The sequence below is a fragment of the Scatophagus argus genome, chromosome 4 (genome assembly GCF_020382885.2).
Source record: "Scatophagus argus isolate fScaArg1 chromosome 4, fScaArg1.pri, whole genome shotgun sequence".
Taxonomy (NCBI): Eukaryota; Metazoa; Chordata; class Actinopteri; family Scatophagidae; genus Scatophagus; species Scatophagus argus.
This window is the reverse complement of record NC_058496.1, coordinates 18,558,398-18,578,158: the sequence shown is the minus strand read 5'-3', so window position 1 is coordinate 18,578,158 and position 19,761 is coordinate 18,558,398. Positions and strand designations below refer to the sequence as shown.

Genomic DNA, 19,761 nt, shown 5'->3' with positions numbered 1-19,761 from the left:
CTTGAGTGCCAATCTGTTCATCAGTATTCAGTAAGGATAGCGTCTACATCTTTGATTTCATGAAGTGGCAATGTGCCCTAATCTGCACATGCTCCTGTAAAGGCAAACATCATGAAGGTTTTGACAGCTTTGTGATGTGATTGATTTCAAACAGCCTCTCCTCTGCATAGACTATCATAGACAGTCACAGGTGTCATACATGTCTGCTACCATTATACATGTAACTTGGCAAACAGCTCAATGAATGTTGTTGATATCATGATGAGAAAATTAGCGTGTATCATTGAAACTTAGGGAACCCCCAAAAAAGTCATGGTGTGGTTGCATGTTGGAGCTCTGGCTTTCTCCAGAAATGAATTAATCAAATGAATCAGAGCGAAGTTTCAAGGACATGGCAACAGCCCCTATTGCTGGCATTATAGGCTTTATATAATATGAGCCATGTTAAACAGTAACATACAAAGGGATATGTTTTCTATGTGCATATTGATAAAGTGCTAACATGTAATGTGGATCAAGTGTTTGTCTGCTGTCAGTCAGCTCAGACTGTGTGGAAGGCTGTCGGCAGATTTGGCTGGAGCCATATCTCAAGCAGAGTGAGACAGCTGTATAATTCATCTGCGCACTGACAAAGTCAGAGACCGTGTCCTTGCTGTTTGCACAGCAGTGCAGTCCAGTGACGCACAGATCACGAGTCATAGAAGCCCGGCTAAAGTAATTCACGGATATATTTACAGCCCAAAAGATTTTCTCTACTGCCATCACATATTGTGGATTTTAATTATCTTTTCTGACTTTAACACTATTTATGCCAGAATTTAGGTCGTAATTATGACTGAGAAATTGGCTTTTTCTGAAAGCTCCATTATATTCTGCCTGTAAGTTCTATATAAGATGAATGTCTGTGTTTAATCATTAAATCTATTTTTTAGGGCTTTATTTAACTTGCACAGCTAATTCTGCAAACATGCAACTGACTTGAGGTGACGACATAAACCATCACTGTAAATAAGGGAGCCACCACCACCTTTATGATGTCAACGCAACATTAGAGCCCACTCACACTAACATTTAGAACACTTAAAATGTCAGTTCATGGCAATGGGAGCACTACTCTTAAACTGTAGAGGCTAAATAAATCAGTGTGAAACTTCAATGTGAACTGGTAAATGTGTATATGCTGACATATAAGTGAGAGTGCAAAATAGAAGGAGCATATTAGCTATGCCGCATCATCCACTTTTATATGGCAGTGCTCTGACAGAGCAAAAACTGCTCCACAGAAGAATCAAATAATTTCCAAAGAGTTTCTTGGAAAGTGCAGAGTAATTTGGTACTAACTCTGGGTGAATTTTTTATAATATTTATTATTCTATTCAATGCACAGCAGGTAAAAACTAAATCTGTCTACAGACAAAAATTCAACAAATTTCATATAATACATGAATAACAGATGGATGTTTACTGTTCTTACCGTTCCTGTTTTCCTCATATTCTAATTAGTACCAAATGTCTTTCCAAGAAACTTGACTAAGAAACTACAGACGCATAAAATAAAGCATATCTGTTTTATCAACATCTGAAAATGTTAAAGCCAGAGCACCTGACCATTAAACACAAGATACATGCCAGATCTGTTTTCAAGTACAGCTGTATTGAGTGACTGGAGCAAGCTTATTACAATGTTAAAATCTCAATAACTGCTTAGAAAGCATACAAAACATTGGATACATTGGAGTACCAAGTTTCAGTACAAAGTGCCTGCATTTTTGGTATTTCACAAGTAAGTTGTCATAAAAACAGTATTAGCAAACAAAAATCTTTTTAAAAACTGCACTCATACACACATACACTCACACACACACTTCAATAGTTTGCTCTCAAAGTTTAACAACAGATAAGGCAGCAACCAGCTGTGTTTTCCCTCCAACGTATTTCATTGCCACTAGTTTTCCGTCAAAGTACCGTCTCCCTAAAAACTCCAATCAGACTGTGAGGCCGTTCAGGATGATCTTGGCGGGACCCAGTCCTTGACCCTGCTCTAGAGCCTGCCCTTGACACCACTTTTCTACTGTTTCCTCGATGTTCCACAGACTCGAGTGCAGCACAGGTGAAGGAGCTGAGGTCCCCACAGCTCTGTAGGTGCAGAAGACCAGGCCGTCTCCTGCGGGGGCGAGGGAAAGTCTGGGATGTAGTGCCCGCCGCCTGTTGCTGCTGCTGCTGCTGCTGCTGCTGCTGGTGAGGTTTAGGCTGTCTGGGACCCATCTCTGAGTCAGTGAACACCTGAAAGCAAACAGGAAATTGATGTTCTTGACACCTCAAAATACAGATGTATAAATGTATCGATGAAAATACACTCTTGGTGTCTGCCGTTGCTCAATGACTTGGCTAATGTACAGTAATGTACATTATACAGATGTTCTGTGAATTGTTTTAAAACACAGATAACATTCAATTTTGAAACCTTCCAGGACACATGGACCTCTATCATTTTTTCCATACTGGAATCTCTGGCCTGAGCAATTCTCATTGTTCAGAGGCAGCCACCTCATAGGCTCAGTCACCTCTGTTTTCAAGCCTGGAAGTGTTGGTCATGCAAAATCCCAACAAGCAACAATGAAAAACTCACTCTTAACCAATATGCTGCAGTTTTTAAGTTTTTTGTTTTTTTACAGTAAACATGAAGCCAAAAGCAGTCCACCTGTGGAAAAACTCAATCATCTCTGTCGTAATGTTGAAAGGGAACATTCTGGAGTATTTCTGAGCAACAAAGTGCGTTTCTGTGATTAACCCTTTGACAAAAATATTGTGAGCCCATCTTGTATGTTGTGTGAGCGTGTCTATATTAATAACTTTTTCAACACCACTGCCTAAAGCATAACTTATGCTCTGTATTGGTTTTTTTAGTCAACAAATGTGCATAGCCAAATTAACAATGAATGTATCATACTATTGTGTTTAGTACTGTGTGTCTCTCCAAACCTTATATATATTTTACCTCTGTGCCACAGAGCTCTATTTTTGACCAAAAACTATTGAACACATCCGTGCACCAGTCACACTATTGCACTGGCTGACATGTTCTTCATCATCATCACCAATGCCAAGCATTGCTGCATGTTTCCATAATAAATGTTTCTCTATGTATGAACTCCCACCTGCTCTATATAACTGGCACAGCGTACAGCCTCCTCCATGTGCTCCTGATCTGACTGTAGGACAGTTCGGATGCTGTCCACTAGCTCCTGGACCTCGGGGGCCAGACCCTGGGCTGCAGGCTGCTCCAGGATTTTCCTGACCAGCTGCTGTGTGTGTCGGTAACTCTGGTAGTCCACCATGGAGGAGGGCCGGGGTCGGCGGGGCGTCCTGTCGTTGTTGCCCCTTCGCAGTGTGACATGGCCTTGGGCGGCCAGCGTGGGCTGTGACGTCTGGGTGGAGGAATCTGTGGTCTGAGGCGAGGGGGCGAGGGGAGCGTCGCTGCTGCTCTGCACTACAGCATCGGAGTGAAACAAGATGGTTCAGGTTGTCAGATCATCCATATGTGGCCAACATTTACATTTTGACCGTGCGTTTATGAATCAACACACTGCACTCAGGCATGCAAAAAGCTGCAACAATTAATCAGTTTATTGTCTACTATTAAATTAATCAGCAACTGATTAAAAATGGCAACTGACTGAAACACTGATTGACTATTGTCTCACATTTTCTGACATGCTATAGACCAAACGACTAATCAACAGAAAATAATCGTTTGCAGCCCTGCGCACATACATGAATCTATAATGACCACATGGCAGTGCTGTGTACAGATATAACACAAGAATGGAGAATTACAATTCAAGCCCATGTGTTAGCCCTCACGGTGTTTCATACACTGCTGATTTGAACTGATAGGACGGCTTTTAGATACTGTGCTAAATTAATCTCAAGGTGCTGATGGATGACTGTCAAACCTGCAGCCATTCAAATGAATTCAGTGATTATGCATATAGTCTGGTCTGGTGTGTCTCAGTTGTCTTGTCTCACACTGGTGTACCAATTTCCAAAAATTGCATAGTTCCACATGAGAAAAAAAAAGCCAAACCTTTAGCAACAAGGTCCAGGAGTACTGGGTCACTGTTGGAGCGGTGGATCCTTGCTTTCCTCCGGGGAATCAGACCTGGAACCTGCTGCTGCTGCTGAGGAAGAGGAGGATGCTGGGGTTTGGCCTGTGGAAGGACATCTGATGATGCCGATACCATCTGGGGACTCGTGTCTAAGATCAAATATAGACAGATGGACATTTGCTGTTACTTTTATTAGCATTATTCTTTTTAAATCAAGTCACACACATTAACAGAACATGGGTGGAAGTTGGGCCTGGGCGGGAAGTCGCATAGTCACATCCTCAATAGCAATAAGAAAAGTGCTTGATGCAAAGTTTAATAATTTCACTTAAAAGCATTAAATGCAAACTGCCATGAGCACACGTGATGAACATGCTGTAAAGATGGTAATAGTATAAGTAATAGTAATAGTAATAATAATAATAATGATATGGGGTTGTATTAGTAGCAATAATAACATGAATGAATCAGAAAAGCACAATGAAGACAAACAGACACAACTACTTTGTAAGTAGTTTTATTCTTTTTTTTTTTAAATAATAAAAATTAATTTTATGATTAAAACATTCTTTTTATTATCTAAAAAATTTTTATTATCTAAAAATGCTGTGCTTAATTCAACCTTAAGATTGCAGCTTGGGCTGCAATACTGTGTTTAAACCTTAGCATGAATCAACATCAGCTGCTGCAGAGCCTCTATGAAACATTACATTATTCTAAACAGTGTACCTGAAAGTGTAGTTACAGTTAAAGTGTATTCATATTTATGTATGCATCATTCTGTTTGTTGGTAATGTTACAGTGAGATTAAGCAAGGGCTTGGCTGAATACTTCAGTCTGTCTGCTCCAAGAATTAATGAACTAATTAATGGGAATTAATTCTGAGTAATTAATGGGACACCTCCACCCTTGCTGGTTATTGGCTGGCCATACCTGGCATACCTGCATCTGAGGCTCCTGGTGAAGAGGCAGTTGGGCTCATCGTCACCTCTCTCAGAGCGATCTCTGTGTCCTGTAATACACAGACACCATCACACAGGTATTGTTAACTAATTGGTGATTATAGATTAGTTTTGTATTTGCATTCAGAATTCAAGGGCAGTTGAACCTACACTCTATAAATAGTTAAATACTTAAATACTCACATTACAGTAGAAAAAAAACACAAAATCTAGGTACTCCATTACAGCAACCACTCAGTCACCTTATTATTATACATGTGTTTGTTTGCTTCTATTTTTCATATGGTGAACAACAACCATCTAAAACAATTCATGCTCTCTCCAGTCACAGAAGTTTTTCCTGTAAAGCTCAAGAAACTTTGGTAATTTCTCACAATAAAGGTTTGATAATGTTGTAAATATGCGACATTGGAAACACTGATCCTTGATGCCTATGAACGGTAGTGAATGGAGGCAAAGGTTTGGAAAATAAAATGCACTTTGTAACCGCAAGATGTTTTCAGGCAAATCTACATTTTATTAATCCATCACAAACTTGCTATCTGGAAAAGAAGATGCAGGAGATTGATATTTAAAGCTAAGGCGAAATGTACAATCTAAGCTTTTTTTTGGTAGAAGATTAAAAACTTAGTGGCAGCTTTCTGAAATTGAGATTTTTTAGCTTTGGCAAAACGTGAAGGTGACTACATGTTGACTGTGACAAAGTACTGACCTGATTTTGTTAACAAATCATTTTCGTCATAGTTTTTGTCAATGACCTTTTCTTTCCCAGATGAAGTGAGACGATAACTAAATAAAAACTAATGCACGTGGACAGAAAAAAAAAGACGATATATTTTTTCATCAATTAATAAAAAACAAACAAAAAGTGATTGCCAGAGACAAATTCCAATTTGGATTTCAAAAATTATTCATCAAAGAGACTGCTTACAAATTCCAGATGTCTTTCGGTTGCTTGGTGTGGAAAACAGACAGTGATGAATTGCACTTCTGGCCCACAACGTGTGAAGCAGAGCCAGACTGACGAATCAGCCAGGCAGACATACTGGCTGATATCAGCTTACTGTAGATTTGCGAATTTTGATGTACATGTCGACGGTAAGCAACAAGAAAACCACACTAAAATATATATAAAATACATAATATATATATATATATTTATAAAATGATATATATATATATAACGGTGTCTCCACCACAAACAGGATTTGTCATCTTTAAAATTTCCAGCTCAGTAAAGGTGATGAGAAACAAAATTTTCAACTTTAACATATTTATATCAGCGTTGGTTGGGCTACAGTGTAAAGGATGCTAATTCAGACCTGTGCGACTGCATCGGTGGAGGTTCCAGCAACAGCCTCATACGGAGGTGGGGGGTCTAACGGACAGAAGACCTCCACCCCTTTGATCCGAGCCCCGTAGATATGAGGGAGAGGAATCACGCTGTCCCCGAGCATCCTGAAACACAAGTGAAACAAACAGTCTAGATGCATTAAGAGCATAACGGGTAAGAGGAAAAATTTGATTTGGGGTGAACTCTCCCTTTAACAGACCAGGCCCATGACTGAAGGATGAAAAGCGACAACAGCACAATGTGTCCGTGTGTGTGTGTGGACTGTTACCGGCGAGCAAGGCGTGGTGTGTATGAGTAGAAAGTGGAGAAGTAAGAAGGGGGAGGGGCTGGGGCCACGAATTCATCTGGATCCGGGACCTGAGCAGGCTCCTGCCTTCCTTCTTCTAGTGTTGCCCTGGGCTCATCCTATCACAGAGCAGGGACACGTGACATCATACACCATGTCATTATTGCTATCGCATCAGATGAAAATCATGTAAAATGTTTAGGACAGCGACAGTCTCTTCTCAAAAACAAATTCCCAAGCTTGACATGTTGAAGCTGGCTTGTGTTGCATGTTGAGGGCATGATGAGTTTATTAAAAGAATAGTTCAATATTTTGGAAAAAAGGCTCTTTTTGCTTTCTTTCAGAGAGTGAAATGTGAAGACCAACACACCTCTAATGTCTATACACCCTAGTTCCAGTTCCTACCTTCCCATTAAACCACAATGTGCTGTTTTTACAGCTCAGTCTGAGTGTAGTAGATTCAACAAACAAGCTCTGAAGCTGAGGAAGACCAGTAATTACTGCTGCTAGAATGCTAACTAACGCCAAGACGAGAGAACACTGGCCCCCAGTTAGACACAGACCCGAATTCAAGGGCCTTGTTATTGACGTAGAGTATTGTAGAGTTCAAACTAAACATGGTACACAGATTTGAAATACTAACCCCAGAAAGAGTAATATTTCAGAAAAACATTTTGGAACACATTCACCTCAGCTCTACAGATCTGAGACAAGTATTCAGAATAGCTGAATTTGGTCACTGCTGATGAGTGATTTCAGGGCAGAGCACCCCTGGGAGGGGGGGTGTGCTGCTCAGAGTGGGGCTCAGCTGTGCTCTCTCAGATTTACCTTAGCTCACTCCAAACAGGTGCCTCTAATGCTTTTGGTGAGTGTTTTAAAACAACAGCCTTTAGTTTGTTTGGACCTTCAAGATTCCCTAGCCTAGTTCCCTTTAATCCCACTTTAGTCGTTTGCCTCTTTTCAATCATTGAGTCCAGCAATACATATTGTGGTGTGTGACAGCTGATTATAATCAGTAAAAAAAAAAAAAAAAGGATTTTTCTTCTTAAAGTGCACAGTTACCTTTGAGATAAACACATCTCATATTTACATGTCTATGCAACAGGGCACAACACCAACCCACTGCAGATGGACAACATGAATCTCGCTGCAGCAGACCACACTGTGGTGCGATCATACCATACAGGGCGTTCTTGCGGTGAAGATCTGCAGGTATCTCAGGGCAGCTGCCATAAGGCACACAGCTGTGGTCAGAGCGTTCAGAGCACACAGTGCAAACAGCACTTTCTGGGAGAGAAAGAAACACAGTGAGATCAGTTCAGGCAGCGCTAACATGGCTAGGCTAGCCGGGCTAGCCGGGCTAGCTGGATACATGGCTAAGAGTTTGTTTGTTTTTTGGTCTGACTGCTGATAAAATAAATTTAATTAAAAATAATTTATAATAGTGCTAATAAATACCAGTGTTTATATTTTGTGTAAATAATATAAAAATTAAGTTATCAAATAAATGCAGTGGAATAAGAAGTACAATATTTTAATACAAAATATAGTAAAGTATTAAGTAGCAAAAAATATACTTATGTACAGTACTTGAGTATACTGCTTGTATTGTTAATTCCATCATTCGCTAATCTAAACTTTGACACCAAGCTTGTTATTTTAACTCAGATATTTCAGATGTTATGATTATTAATAATTGGTATCGGCCCTGAAAAAAAAAAACAGCATATCGGTCAATCACTAAACACAACTACTTTATCTGTTGTCCATATTCAAAACAAACCATGGGCTCAATTTTTTGTTATATCCAGCTATAAAAAAGCAAAGCTTAACGGTTCAGTGTGTAAGAACTAGTAACTGTAATATTCATAATGACGTTTTCACCTGTGCATAACCACCTGAAACTACAATTCATTGTGTTTAGAATGAGCCTTTTAGGGAGGGAGTGGGTGCTCTTCCCCCATGTTGGACCACCACGTATCCCAGAATGGTCAAACCAAAGGCTGACTCTAGAGATGGCCTTTTCAGTAGATGAGGTGAAGGGTGTTCACTTGGTCACAATCTGCAACGGCACCAGTAGATGCCACTAAATCCTACGCACTGGGCATTCAAACGGTAAATAAACTATTTCAGTGAATCACACTCCAGACGGTATGTGACTTTAATTCTGCATCTAAAAGCAATATGAACTTAAGTTAAAGCAGGAATGACATCATTGATTTTAACAACATAAATGATTGTAAATACACTATATAGACAAAAGTATTGGGACACCTAACCATTACATCAACTGGTACTTTAATGACATTGCATTCTAAAGACATACACAGCTTTGCAGCTATAACAGCTTCCACTCCTGGGAAGGCTTTCCACAAGATTATGGAGTGTTTCTGTGTTTTTGTCCGTTTATGCAGTAGAGCATTTGTGAGGTCTCACAGTCTCTGTTCCAGTTCATCCCAAAGGTGTTGGATGGGGTTGAGGTCAGGGCTCTGTGTGGGCCAGTCAAGTTCTTCCACACCAAATTCATCCAGCCATGTCTTTATGGACTTTGCTTTGTGCACTGGGACTCAGTCATGCTGGAATAGAAAAGGACCTTCAACAAACTGTTGCCACAAAGTTGGAAGCATAGCATCATCCAAAATGTCTTAGTATGCTGAAGCATTAAGATTTCCCTTCACTGGAAATCAGGGGCCGAGTCCAACCTTGAGAAACAGTCCCATCCCAATACTTTTGTCTATATAGTGTAAGTCAAATGTGCACCCCTGCTCAGGATGTATTCCCTGGTCAGCTCACAGGACACACTCAGCAGTGCTATGTGTGAAAAGACGTGTACCTTGAGCAGCATCCTCATGGTGCTGCATGAGTGAGCAGGGTGGAGCTCCAGCAGCTTCCCCTCGGGACATTTGGAGCTGGGGGAGAGTGAGCAGCAATAACATACATCTCCAGCCTCACTCTGAAACACGACACGCACACACACACACACATATACAAAGAAGGTTCATTTCTTGATTTGTGACTTTGTGCCTTAGGAATCCTTCATCAGGAGCAGTCAGTGCGGCTCAGTTGACCAACCAGCTAGAAACAACATGCTGATCTATTTAGCGACTGTGGAAAAATATATACCATCAAAGTTGCTGTGGATGTTCCTGTGGATGGTCCTTTAGCTGTTTTACCCCCGACATTGACAGGATTTTACAGTTTAGCTCTAACTGTTATGCTCAGACATTAACGCTCATTTCATCTCACTTCAATGGTCACACAACCAGAGTCAGTGGAATTTGTTTTTGGTTGACAGCATGAAACAAAACTCAGAGTGAATGAGTCAGCAGCACAACATGCAGGCAGACATAACGTATTAAACAATAAATAATAATCCCAATGGTCCCAGAGACAACGAAGAGCTGAGCCTATGACAACTATAAGCTGCTAACCCTAACCTCAGGGTTAATGTCAAACCAGGGACTTTGTCAGTACAAATAATCATTTCAGGTATGGCTCTTCATTATAAGATATTCCATAGATTCACAGAACACCTCCTGTTGCTCCAAGAAGATTGCCTTTGTAAACTAACACGTGGGGCTTGCATGTATTGCTTTTGGAGCTGTCCAAATAAATGACTCAGTTCATCCAGTTGAGCCTTTACTGGGCCTAACATCAAAAGAAGATTCACACGTCTGAGCTGCTGGACAACCTCAGCCATAGGCTTGGTGGGTGTATCTTTGAGCTGTGGACCAAGCCAGGATAGCTGTTTCCCCCTGAATCCAGTCTTCATGCTAAGCTAGGCTACTTAGACAAACATGAGATTCATATCCCGTTGAACATCTCACACTTTCAGATGAGAGAAGCAGATACATTTACACACATTTTGCAAGTTTACAGGGGACTCTGTAGCTATACTCCACTGACGAAAATACGACTAGTACTACTGCTGCTAATAATAACAATGAGTAGGATACTAAAACCTGATACTGAATAATAATGGGAATAATAAGAGCATGCCCCCAATTTTATTTTGGGAAAAGCAAAACGACAGAGAAATATGAATTATTGAGGAAAGTATCTGTTTACATTCAACGCCAAATGAGGCTGCACTTGACCTGCATCAGAATGAAAACAGGCCACATACACTCAGGCCTCTATTTATAGAGCCGAGTGCAAAACACTGCATAACCCCATCTATCCAATATCCAGACCCCTCACAGACAGCACAGACGGACACAAATAAAGGTGAACAACAGAGCGACAGGAAAGAGACTGAGGAGAGGAAACCTGGCACAGGGAGGAAGGAAAGACAACACAACAGCAGGAAATGTCAAAGGGTCACACAGAGGATAGAGCAGCTCTCGTCTGAACATGACTCATCACATTTCCTGTAGCCTGACCTACAAGAAATCATCTCCCCCTGGTCGAAGCCAAACGTGTAGCTGTACACTTCTCCCAGTGACATACTGCAAACATATCAGCACTCACACATCCAGTACGGTGGAGTGTGGCCAACTTTCTAAGGAAAGTAACTACCTCTAAAGGTTGTATGTCCATTTAGATGCTGACGACGTCATCACACATTAAGAGGGAGAATCCCTGGTGCTGTGGAGGAGCAGCATGCATGGGGAGGAATTACAGTATAATACTTTTGAATATATTTCTTGCCTTTTCCCTGATGGTCTGAGTAAGTCACTAAATTTGTTGCTGGCGCATATTGGAAATGAAGTTGCTAAAAGGGTGTGAAAAGTCACTAAGTTAGCTAGAAAGTTGCCGAGTCGGCAAAAGCGGTACAGTGTGTGTTCAAAAGAGGCTCAATAAATGAGAGTAACTAAACAATATGATCTTCAATCTTTTCCCAAGATTCTTTTTCTGCATTAAAATCTGAAAAAAGAAATCGTATGGGTGCATATCAGACAACATATAAGCCAACAGAGACTGATACCAGCATGTCTGCACAGGCCAACATGAGCCGACTGAGGCTGTACAAAATACAACCACAAAACTGTGAATAATTCAAAAACATTTTTGAAATGAGCAGATTTGCAGTCAGAATTTTTGTACACACTGCATCACTCACTTCAATTCTTAAGCAAGGCCATTTCTTTTACATATGGGCCCCAGTTGTGTCTTTCTGCTCCACCTCGTTGACTGTAGCAGAGACACACACAGGCTGTGTGTTTGGGTGTGTGTGTCCACCCATCATTCAGTCGGCTGAATAACGTGTTGCCTGACTTCCATCTCCGTGATCTCATCCTTTAAAAGGTCATATTTTCTCTTTTGGTCCATGGCTCGGACTAAACCCTCATTATAATTTATATAAAGGGAAATCACAGGGCAGGTGTTATGTGTTGATTTGAGATTTATGGATCACAGGGGCGCAAGTTACAAATGAGATTCTTAGCATCCGTTAAAGCAAAGTTTTTTATCCTCAGCATCTTTCATGACTCAGATTTAAGTCTCAACGTTTTTAGAAATGAGGCTCCTGGACTGAACCTGGTACTGATCAGTCTCTAGAAGCACACTACAAGGCACAGTTGACAATTAAGTAATAATGCATTATATAATAATAATAATATCCACATGAATACCCAAAGTTTTCCAGCACGACATGGTAAAGTGAAAAGACAATCAATGTAGTTGGTGCCTTGAATTTAGTGGCTGATCGGTGTAATCATGCTCCACGAACATGTCTATGCTCCCATCACACACCTCCCCCTTAAATACATGTGCAGCTGCAAAAGCCTTGGTAAGACTTAGTCTGTCATTAGTCAGTCAAGACAAACAGGGCAGAACCAGGTATGTGACTGCAACTACTGCACAGAAATAACAGTTTCAAAAATTAACTTTGAGAAATCTAGTTTCCTTGATGAGCCCTTGGCAACAGAGGATTTCTGATCTTGATCAGTTGTTAAACAAAACAACGAAAGACAGGCAGGCAGAAAACGCTTTACACCCAAATTGTAAAAAGTGACTACAAGGTAATTTTCTTCATAACACACTGCACATCCTTGTTGCATCCTTGTCGAGCAAAATAGTTCAACATGGAATATATTTAATTAATGAGCATGTTGCTCTCCTGATGTCATTACCAACTGACTTCCACAGGAGGAATGGATGAAAGCAGAGTGACGCCATGGAGACGTGAAGAGGACAGAATACAGGGAACCTGCTAAGGGTGAGACCAAAACCAGACGCACACAAACAAGTAACATCCTCACCAGTTGGCAGCTGGTCATACTGGAAACCAGCTGGGCTCCCTGGCAGCACAGGATGAATCCAGCCAGATTAAGGAGCACACACACCACAGACAGCAGGACAAATACATTGACCTGGAGATGGAGGTATGGGGGGAAGGGGGTGGGTGAAAGAAGGAAGGGAAGATGGATTAGTGTGGTTTGCACGCTTGTGTCTAACCCTGTGGACATTTTCTTTAAAAACACATTTAAACCATGATGACGTCAACAAATGGTAACAGTGACAAAATGGTTACAATGTGAGGTCAAACACACACACAGTGAAGAGATCACAGACATTAGATCAAAATAAAAAGTCCATCTGAGATCACGAAAGTCATCCATTTTAATGATAAAGGATATTTTCTAATATGTCAATATATTTTAGTACAGACTTTTCAAACTACAAACTTTTCCAGACAGTCTTTCAATGTGAAAATTCATCCCATGTGCACCAGTCTCACATTTTAGTTTATGCTGTAGTTAGACTTAAGGGAGTAGAATTGGTGTGTGGGAGCCTGTTCTGACTGTATCAAGTTCAAAATATGACAAGTAGCTGTAAGATTTCTGTTCAATCTCCGATCATGCTTGATTCTGCTGAAGCACAGCACTACTGTGAGTCTAATTTTCTTAGAATAGCCTCTTTCTCAGAAACAGTGGTGGTATTCCGGGAAAGGTCAGTCTGTTCATCTTGTGCTGCTGATGTTTCATCCAAACCACTCATTAACTCCATATTTATGTTACAAATGCTCACAAATGTGATTACTTTAGGGATGATAGTCAAGAAAGTCCTAAATAGAATCTGCAGATAATCCTTTCCCATGACCCACTGACCTCCACAGAGTGTCGCGAGTAAGCTAATGCATCTTTCTTCTTTCCTAAGGAAGTTTCTTGAAAAAAAGAGGAAATGGATCCAAAGTAGCTCACGGCTAATATTGTGGGAGCAACACAGAAAACAGTCCCATTCCAAAACCCTGAAACACTGCTGAGACAGTGTGGGATTCCATGTGATCAATAACTTAATCTCACGCCTCCAGTTCAACCACACTTCCATACACAACCACGGGACGGCGAACACTGTCTGGTAGCACTGCTCTAAATCTTTCATTACATCCTGAATTAAATGGAAAAGCCAAAAGAGCCAAGCAGCTCACTTCAAAGTGAGTTTCTTCAGCTCTGTCAATACAATACGCTCACTCTTCCATGACTCTGACTCAAAGAACTATTTATTGGATGGAATCATTTTCAAAAACAAAAAAAAAAAAAAAGAATCTACTGAAACTGGCAATGAGACGTTCCCATCTGCTCCGTGGGCTGATTGGCCAGGTGTGTGGACAAGAGAAACTACACAGTGAGTGAGTTTGATGAGTACAACTGAGTGCAACTATGAACAAACTGGAGGAGAAACCATCTGAAAGTGTGCTGTGTCATTCCCATCTGTGCGATTATCAAATCTATTCCCGCTCTTCTTCGGATGTGGTCAGATCACATGTTGTATAAACAAGTTACATAACCCTGGCATTTAAAGTTACAAGATTTTTGCAAGGTCTAATCCAGTATTCTACTTACTATTTATGGTCGACATTTTTTCAGCACTAGTCATTCGGTGTGTTTAGATTCAGTAATTATTTCCTCATAAAGTTGTTTTTATTAGAAGCGGCTCAGAGGCTTACTGAGGACAGAGCTGACAGCAGATCAGCAAATCAACAGGGTTACTACAGAAATAAGACAAGTCATTTTCTGCAGATCTACCTGATATATAGCAGGCTGAAATGGAAGAATGAGAAGCAGCAGCCGCGAGTTGCTAGATGGAGAGCTGTAGGTGACAATCTGCACAGCTTCAGCTCATCAGCAACATAAAATCAAACTCCTTTTACTGTGTCCTGATTGAGCTCATTTTTAAAACAGCCAAGCTTGTTTGGCTGCACTGCGAACAAAGTGACAAAGTAGCTGCTCATGACGTTTAGTAATAAACTGCACTGACGCCATACCATGATGCCATGGGTGTCTCCAAATCAACTGAAGTGACATCTTAAGGGTTACATGTATCAGAATACAGGTGGAGCAGGTGTGGGCATCCACTTGCCATGGCTTTCTAAGAAGAGGCAGCTTTTCGCTGTGGGTGACATCTATACAGTGGTCATTGTTGGAAGAAGACTGGCCTCACTGTGACTCGTCCTTTTTACATCTTCATCTTCTGGTGTTTCAGACTTAACAGATCTGTTGCTTAACTTTTAATTTTCTGAGAAGGTGTACCTCACCATTGAATATGTTACAGGCTTTTCTCAGTTCACCCCATGATGTCGGTTATTTGGTGCTCTGTAACTGTTCAGTTATTGGGGTATTATGTGTTGTTGTTGTTTAAGACCTTTCAATGCTTCTGACAATATTCATCCTGCTCTTCCTCCTCCGATCATTTCTCATTACATTTGCATTGCTTGCTCTTGTTTTTTTCTCTCTCTCTGTATTTCTTTGAGGCTAAAGTGTTGGCCACAGCCACACAAATTATGCTCCCACCATCTGCCAAGCAAAGTGTATGTTGCCTGTTTAACAAACAACAAACAGGTACTGGATCTTGTTGAGGTATATGAAATGAAACATAAAAACATATTCAATGCCTCACCTTCTGCAATTTTAAGACATTCTTAGACCTTAGGTATAAAAAAATTTGAGATGTTTTAAGATTAGGAAGGAATCTTTCCATAAACTTCTACATATCTGTCTTAGATTTATGGAGATCATTAGTCCAATTTCGCACCAGAGAGATCAGCTTTTCAGCAGGTGACTGTACTGTTGAGCAGATGGAGCCATGGAAACTCTGAAATTCTGGTATTGTGACAACTTTATTGGACACTGATTAGTTGATTGCGTAAATCCAACTGTTCCTTTATCATTGGATTTCAATTTACAGAAATTTACAGCTTCTAGAAGGAACCAAAAATGTATTCCTTACCAGTAGAAGCATGGGCCTCCTCCATGTTGTAAGGCCTACAATGCCTGACAGAATGACCTGGAAACACATGGAGAAAAATCATGTTCATGTGGTACGACATTGACTGAAAAAGACAAAACATGGCAGGCACTAAACAAACAGATGCAAAACTTAAGCCAAACACCAGCTAAAAGTATACCATTATTTAAAAACAGCAAAACACAACACAAACATTGCAGTTTGACTTTTTCGAACTGGACCAGTAGTCATTGGTATCACAGGGTGGGGTGGGTGCAAAGAATTGTCCTTGTGTAGATGGAGTACAGGACAGGACCCTGAAAGAAGCCCTGAGGAACTCCTGCTGTCAGGATGTATGTTTCAAACACGATTCTTTCCACATCACCTGGTAGAAAAGAGCCAACAGGTAGGATGCAAACAGAGTGCAGAGCCTGAGACAGCCAGTCTTATTGTGGAGGAGAGGATCTGATGATCAAATTCCCTCTTTGCGTTTTGTATATCGGGAACACTGTGCAAAACTCTCAACTCAAACGAGACTTATGTTTCTGGTTAAACAAAAACAATTTTATTTTTTCAATCAAAAGGTCTCCATTGCTGTAGGGATCCTTTTGATAATGTTGTCAGAGTAACAATTTCAGCCTGTGAGCGGCCAAAAAAGCACTTCTAGTCGTAACATTCAACAAATTTCCCAAAGGACTATGTTGTGGGAGTTGCACTGCTGCCAATCACTGTCATACTGTATCACAGCACACACACTGCCTTGTGTAAGACATGATGTGAAACACATAAATGGCTCAGCAGAGAGTGGAGAGCTGGAGTGGACAGTGATAGGCTTTATACTTTAATAGCTTTGAATTAGATATGTAATACAAGCAGGAGGTAAGGGAATTTAATCTTCTCCAGAGGCTGGCGGAGCAGCAGAATGAGATGTTGTGTCTGAGGAAGACAGCAGAACATGGAGGAATTGTTACCAGCAACACTCATTTCACACAAGAATTCCTCATTTATCATGAACATGTGATCTGTATTACATGCCATATTTTTCAGCTTGGGACCATGCGATGTTTTGAACTGTGAACAACTGCAGTTTCAAAGCTTAAACTGTTCATCCAGTTTGGGTGAGATGTTATTTTACCATTCACCTTTGTATTCTCCTCAACATAAGTTTTGGAAAACCTGCTGGCTTGCTTTACAACCTGTCTGACTGGTGCTGCTGATGTATTTTTGGTGAAGTTGTTCCAAATTCTCATCCATTTGAGTGTGATGTTACTTGAACTGCTAGATTCAATGAACTGAGGTAAAAAATAATAATAACAATAATAATAATAACACCCTGGCTACACACAATAATCAAAAACCCCATCAGGGAGGCATCAAAGCTGTCCAGACAATCACAGAAAGAGTCTTGTCATAAACGATTTAGGTTTATTTGCAGGAACACCACAGTGCCAAACTGTAGGCACTAAACTATCATTCCTGTAGTTCTGACAGGACACAGTATGGAAGGAAGCACGTACTGATACACTCTCATGTCATGTGCCTGACAGACTTAATGGCATTAATGGAAACCATGAGCTTTCCAGATATTTTCTATCGTTATTTCTGTTTTTTTTAAAGGTAAATAGCAATACAACAGCCCGTTTGCTGTGTAACCAACATCGCTGTATAGCCCGCTGGATTTCTGAGCTCTTGGCAAGGGTTGTTCCCGCACACTTGTTATGAACATGAAATACCATGCACACTGATGATATGGAAGCCCGGGGCTGACTTACCGAGGAGCCTGCCCAGAAGGGACAGGAGTTTCGAATGGGAGGCGAGTTGCTGAGGGACAGAGCTCCAAAGGACAGCGCCACCATGGAGCCGCCCAGCAGCAGCTGCAACAAGCCCAGGGAGAGCAGCGGCCGCCCGGGCAGCAGCAGGCGAGATCCGCTGCCCGCGATCCGAGAAGAGGCGGACAATCCACGGGGTCGGTTTCGGTAAGACGGCTCTACGAGCTGCGAAGCCCCGGTAACCGGACAGCAAGACCCCGGCAGCACCACTGGGAGTGACATCTCAACAGACTGGACGAAAATCAAATAAACTCCCGGAGTTTGTGCAGAGAATAGTTGTTTTCTCGCACTAAAGGGTGGATCCGCGCTGGGTTCATTGGAGCTGTTCAGTACCCCTGCCGCGATGGTGACCAGTTTTAAATAACACTCGCTTGGATTGACTTTCACATATTTTGGCAGGGGGGTTCAGTAAAGTCGAAACGGGGGAGGGGCGGAGCAGGCCATGTGTGACATGTAAACAGGACAGGTTCTCTTCTGGAAATCCTCGACATGTAGCATCGTGAAATAAAATGCAGATTAAGTAGTATTACACATGCATTATGTATCAAATACAGCAGGCCCACCCCCACCCCACAAATATATATTTTTTACATTTTGTATTTGTAAATAAATGTAATGTCATTGTTATAAAAATGTGCTCTTGGGTTTTTTTATGCTAAAATTTAAATTAAATTGGTGTCAGTCTTATAATCTAACGAAAACAAAAGGAAAGAAATGAACTGCGATCTTGTTTTAGCGCCTACAAAAGCCCACATTTGGTCCTATTTTTTTCACAGTAAACTTTTAAAGGTACAATACAAGAGGAAAGAAAAGGGCTGCATGACCAAAACTCAAAACACAACTTCTTAAACCAACAATTTCAACAATTTGTTGTGAAAAAAAAAGTTTTCACAACAAATTTTCAGGTAGCTGATGATCTGTACTCATTTTGTTATTTAACTGTTTTGTTTTCTGTGCATTTAGCAATAATCATGGCAAATCCGATTCCACATACAGAAAGAGTCCTTCTGGATCACTCAATATTCTGATTCAAGTGACTTGAGTCCTTTGAGTCACCTGAGTCAGTATCACCAAGAACCTGCCATTCGGGTAAAACCCGAATCCAAAGTCCTCTTGGGTCATGCAATTCCAATTCCATACAATTAAGAGTGCTGGCAATATCCCTATCGCTATAAAACCCATAACAAATGGTGTTTCACTTCCGACTAAAGATTGGAACAGAGTAATATGGAATATGTGTTTCCAACATAACACCAAAAAGATATTAGCTACACATTAGGTTGCTATGTGGTGTCATGCTTTTGGAATAAATAAAGTTAACAGGGATATTAAATAAATGTAATGCAACGTAACATTATTGCTGATTTGCAACTGTAACCAATTTACTGGCTCTCAGGCACAGTCATGAGACTGTGGATGCGGATCTGTTTGGCGCTTTGAGTCCCGCTCTCTCGCGTTCGGCGGTTACGGCCTGATCCAACGGAGCCAGATCGGCTATGTTTCAGGTAATGCAAGAAGTTTTTCTAACCCAACTCCATCAGCTCCCTGAGTCCCCTGATGATGACTAAGGTAGCAAGCACTGCTGGTCCAAGTAATTTATGCTATTTGTTGCAACATTTACTTGCTAACGAATGGGGTCGATTATAAAGAGACTATGAATGGTGCAATTTCTAATTATGTATTTATATGGGTTGTTATCAGCAAGTGTAGCCAAGGACTCAACAGATCTGGGTTTATGAAGAGGACGATTCGTCAAACTGAGTTATTTTTAGGAGCCGAGTGACTCAGGACTCATACGTGTTTGTTTAGCAACACACCCCCACCAACAAAAGGCCCTTTTTTGATGGCACAGTGCTGTTTCTTGTCCTGAAAACAGCCTAAAGTAAAGACAGCTAAAAGAAGCATCTTTTAGCAAACAAGTGCTCCAAAATAAATGACAAAATAGTGAGTGCCCTCCAAAACGCATATGATCATTACAAAATTGAGTCATATGAGCCTTTCATGATCTTCATGAAAGTTTGCTTAGGTTTAGGCAGACGGACTACTTACACTT

General features: G+C 40.9%; 1 protein-coding gene across 2 annotated transcripts; it reads right to left on the bottom strand.

Annotated features, from left to right (window-relative positions):
* Positions 1–1,347: 1,347 nt before the first annotated feature.
* Positions 1,348–18,324, bottom strand: fam189a2 (family with sequence similarity 189 member A2). 2 transcript variants are annotated; one of them, XM_046386162.1, is made up of 11 exons: positions 17,652–18,324; positions 15,883–15,939; positions 12,915–13,025; positions 9,545–9,664; positions 7,891–7,998; positions 6,694–6,830; positions 6,394–6,529; positions 5,052–5,121; positions 4,088–4,258; positions 3,159–3,490; positions 1,348–2,283 (listed from the first exon to the last, which is right to left on the bottom strand). In XM_046386162.1, the coding sequence occupies exons 1-11, from the start codon at positions 17,928–17,930 to the stop codon at positions 1,957–1,959; spliced, it is 1,848 nt and encodes a 615-aa protein (XP_046242118.1). In that variant the 5' UTR covers positions 17,931–18,324; the 3' UTR covers positions 1,348–1,956. The 2 variants fall into 2 exon arrangements, with proteins under 2 accessions (XP_046242118.1, XP_046242117.1); XM_046386161.1 differs by having other exon boundaries at positions 5,043–5,121; positions 17,652–18,323.
* Between the last annotated feature and the right edge of the window lie 1,437 nt (positions 18,325–19,761).